At 46.0% G+C, this 1,944-nt stretch overlaps 1 protein-coding gene across 1 annotated transcript; it reads left to right on the top strand.

Moving 5' to 3' along the window:
- Positions 1-473: 473 nt before the first annotated feature.
- On the top strand, positions 474-1,187 carry LOC130838070 (protein FAM187B-like). Its single transcript, XM_057710842.1, has one exon. The coding sequence runs from the start codon at positions 474-476 to the stop codon at positions 1,185-1,187; it is 714 nt and encodes a 237-aa protein (XP_057566825.1).
- Positions 1,188-1,944: the final 757 nt, after the last annotated feature.

Here is a 1,944-nt window from a genome sequence, read left to right as displayed (position 1 = left end):
GCCACGGTGAACAAAGATTTGGGAAGCTCCCAAGGAGCTGATTTGGTGCTAATTAAGGAACCCTCCCCATCTACAAGATAGGAAGCCGTTACAGTATCTTTTCACTAGATTTTAGACATAGTACAGACCAGTGATTTCTGATTGTGTCTTCCCTTCTTCCTCTTTCCCATTGGGCATTTTGACCCATTCCATCATTGTATATTGGGTATGTGGAGGACAAATAATTTGACTTTTTAATTCACTTGTTCTGACATAGGCTCACTCATTGTGTTTCCTGCTCAGTTCTTGTGGCTATTTGAGCTTTTGACCCTACAACACACACTAAGCTATTTGATGATATGAATGGAACTGGACTCCTGGAAGTGCAGTGGATCAAAGTCCATTCCACTGTCCAGGGCTGATGCCTGAGTTCTGTGGGTGACTTCACAATGCCCCAGTGTTTCCCAGTCTCTGTCTGTAGTCTGTAGGTGGCCATGCTGGCCACCTTGTGGCTGATTAGCCTTTCCCTCCCCACTTTGTGGGCCCAGGTATTAGTCAGCTGTGCCTACAAGAGTCTCTGCCAGCAGGCCCTACTGTCGGGCAATGATGTTGTCCTGCAGTGTAACTATCTCAAGGCACTCTGGTACTTCTCTTCCATACTGGGGGAGGATCCCTTGTTGCTCTCCTCAGTGCCTAACATAAAGAAACTGCCTGGGGGCAGCCTCCAATTGACCAACCCACAGCCCTCCCAGACAGGCCTCTATCACTGTGAGGACAATGACAGTGCCCTCCTGGTAGAGTATGAGATTGATTTCCAAGATGTCACCACCCTACATATTACACACAAAGGCCTGGGCCAAAATTCCCTGCCAAATGAGACCCTGAGTCTGGGTGGCAAGGAACTGATCTTCACCCACTGGGAGCCCTGGCAGGACTGTAACCGCTGTGGGGAGCCAGGTGAGCGCAAACGCCTGGGGTACTGCTACATTGAGGAGTCCGAAGAAAAACCCATGCCCTGTTGGCTCTATCCACAAGAAGAGAAGGTGCAATACAGTCGCATGCAGCCTGAGATGCAAGTGGAAGCCTGCCTTATACCCTGCAACCACATCAAGGAAACCAACCAGCCGTTCTTCGCTTTTGACATTTCCCAGTTGGGCAAGTTGACCAACATGTGGCTCACCTGCCCCTTGGCCTCCATCTACAGGTGACTGGACCAGGCGTCAGCCCCGCCTTTAACCCTCACCCAGGCTTTTTTTCCTGTGCCTACCTGAGCCAGGGGGTTGCCTTCCAATAGAAAAGCAATGTCTGTCTCCCAGCCCATAAGGCTTCAAGGTCAATCTCTGCAGGAAGGGGCTTGTTCAGATGTTCATTCAGTAAGAATTCCCAGCTGCTCCTTCTGAGCCAGACCCTGGGCAGGTGATGTTGGGGACACAGTGGTGACCAACAAAGACCTAGTCTCTGCCTTCCTAGGCTCCTGATATCCAGGGTAGACCGAATGTAAAACCTAGAGACCAAGTCATTCTGGCCCATGCCCATGCCAACATAGACTTTAGTGTGATTTGTGTCCCCTCACTGGACTCTGACTGATACAATTTATTTATCCATCCTTGCACCAGTGCTACAGTATCTTAATTATTATACCTTTATAATAAGTCATGATATCAGGAGCGTAGATTTTTCAACTTTGTTCTTCAACATCGTCTTGGTTATTTTTGACCTTTATTTAAAAAAAAAATGAAATCAGCTTGTAGTTTCCTTCCAAAAAAGTGTTTTGTTTTGTTTTTTTAAGTTGGAACATCATTTACTCTAAAGATAAATTTGGGTAGAATCAATATATTACAATATTTAGTCTTCCAATCCATGAACATTGTAAACACTTCCATTATTTAGGCTTTCTTTAATTTCTCCCAGTAATGTGCAGTTATTAATGTAGGCTTTTGACTTATATTTATTACACTTGTTCCT

The sequence above is a fragment of the Hippopotamus amphibius genome, chromosome 16, assembly GCF_030028045.1.
Source record: "Hippopotamus amphibius kiboko isolate mHipAmp2 chromosome 16, mHipAmp2.hap2, whole genome shotgun sequence".
Classification (NCBI taxonomy): Eukaryota; Metazoa; Chordata; class Mammalia; order Artiodactyla; family Hippopotamidae; genus Hippopotamus; species Hippopotamus amphibius.
Note: the sequence above shows the minus strand (reverse complement) of the source record. Positions and strands in the feature narration are given on the sequence as shown.

Excerpts from the sequence above, each read along its gene's own strand:
- LOC130838070 (XM_057710842.1), top strand. The coding sequence starts at position 474 with ATGCTGGCCACCTTGTGGCTGATTAGCCTTTCCCTCCCCACTTTGTGG.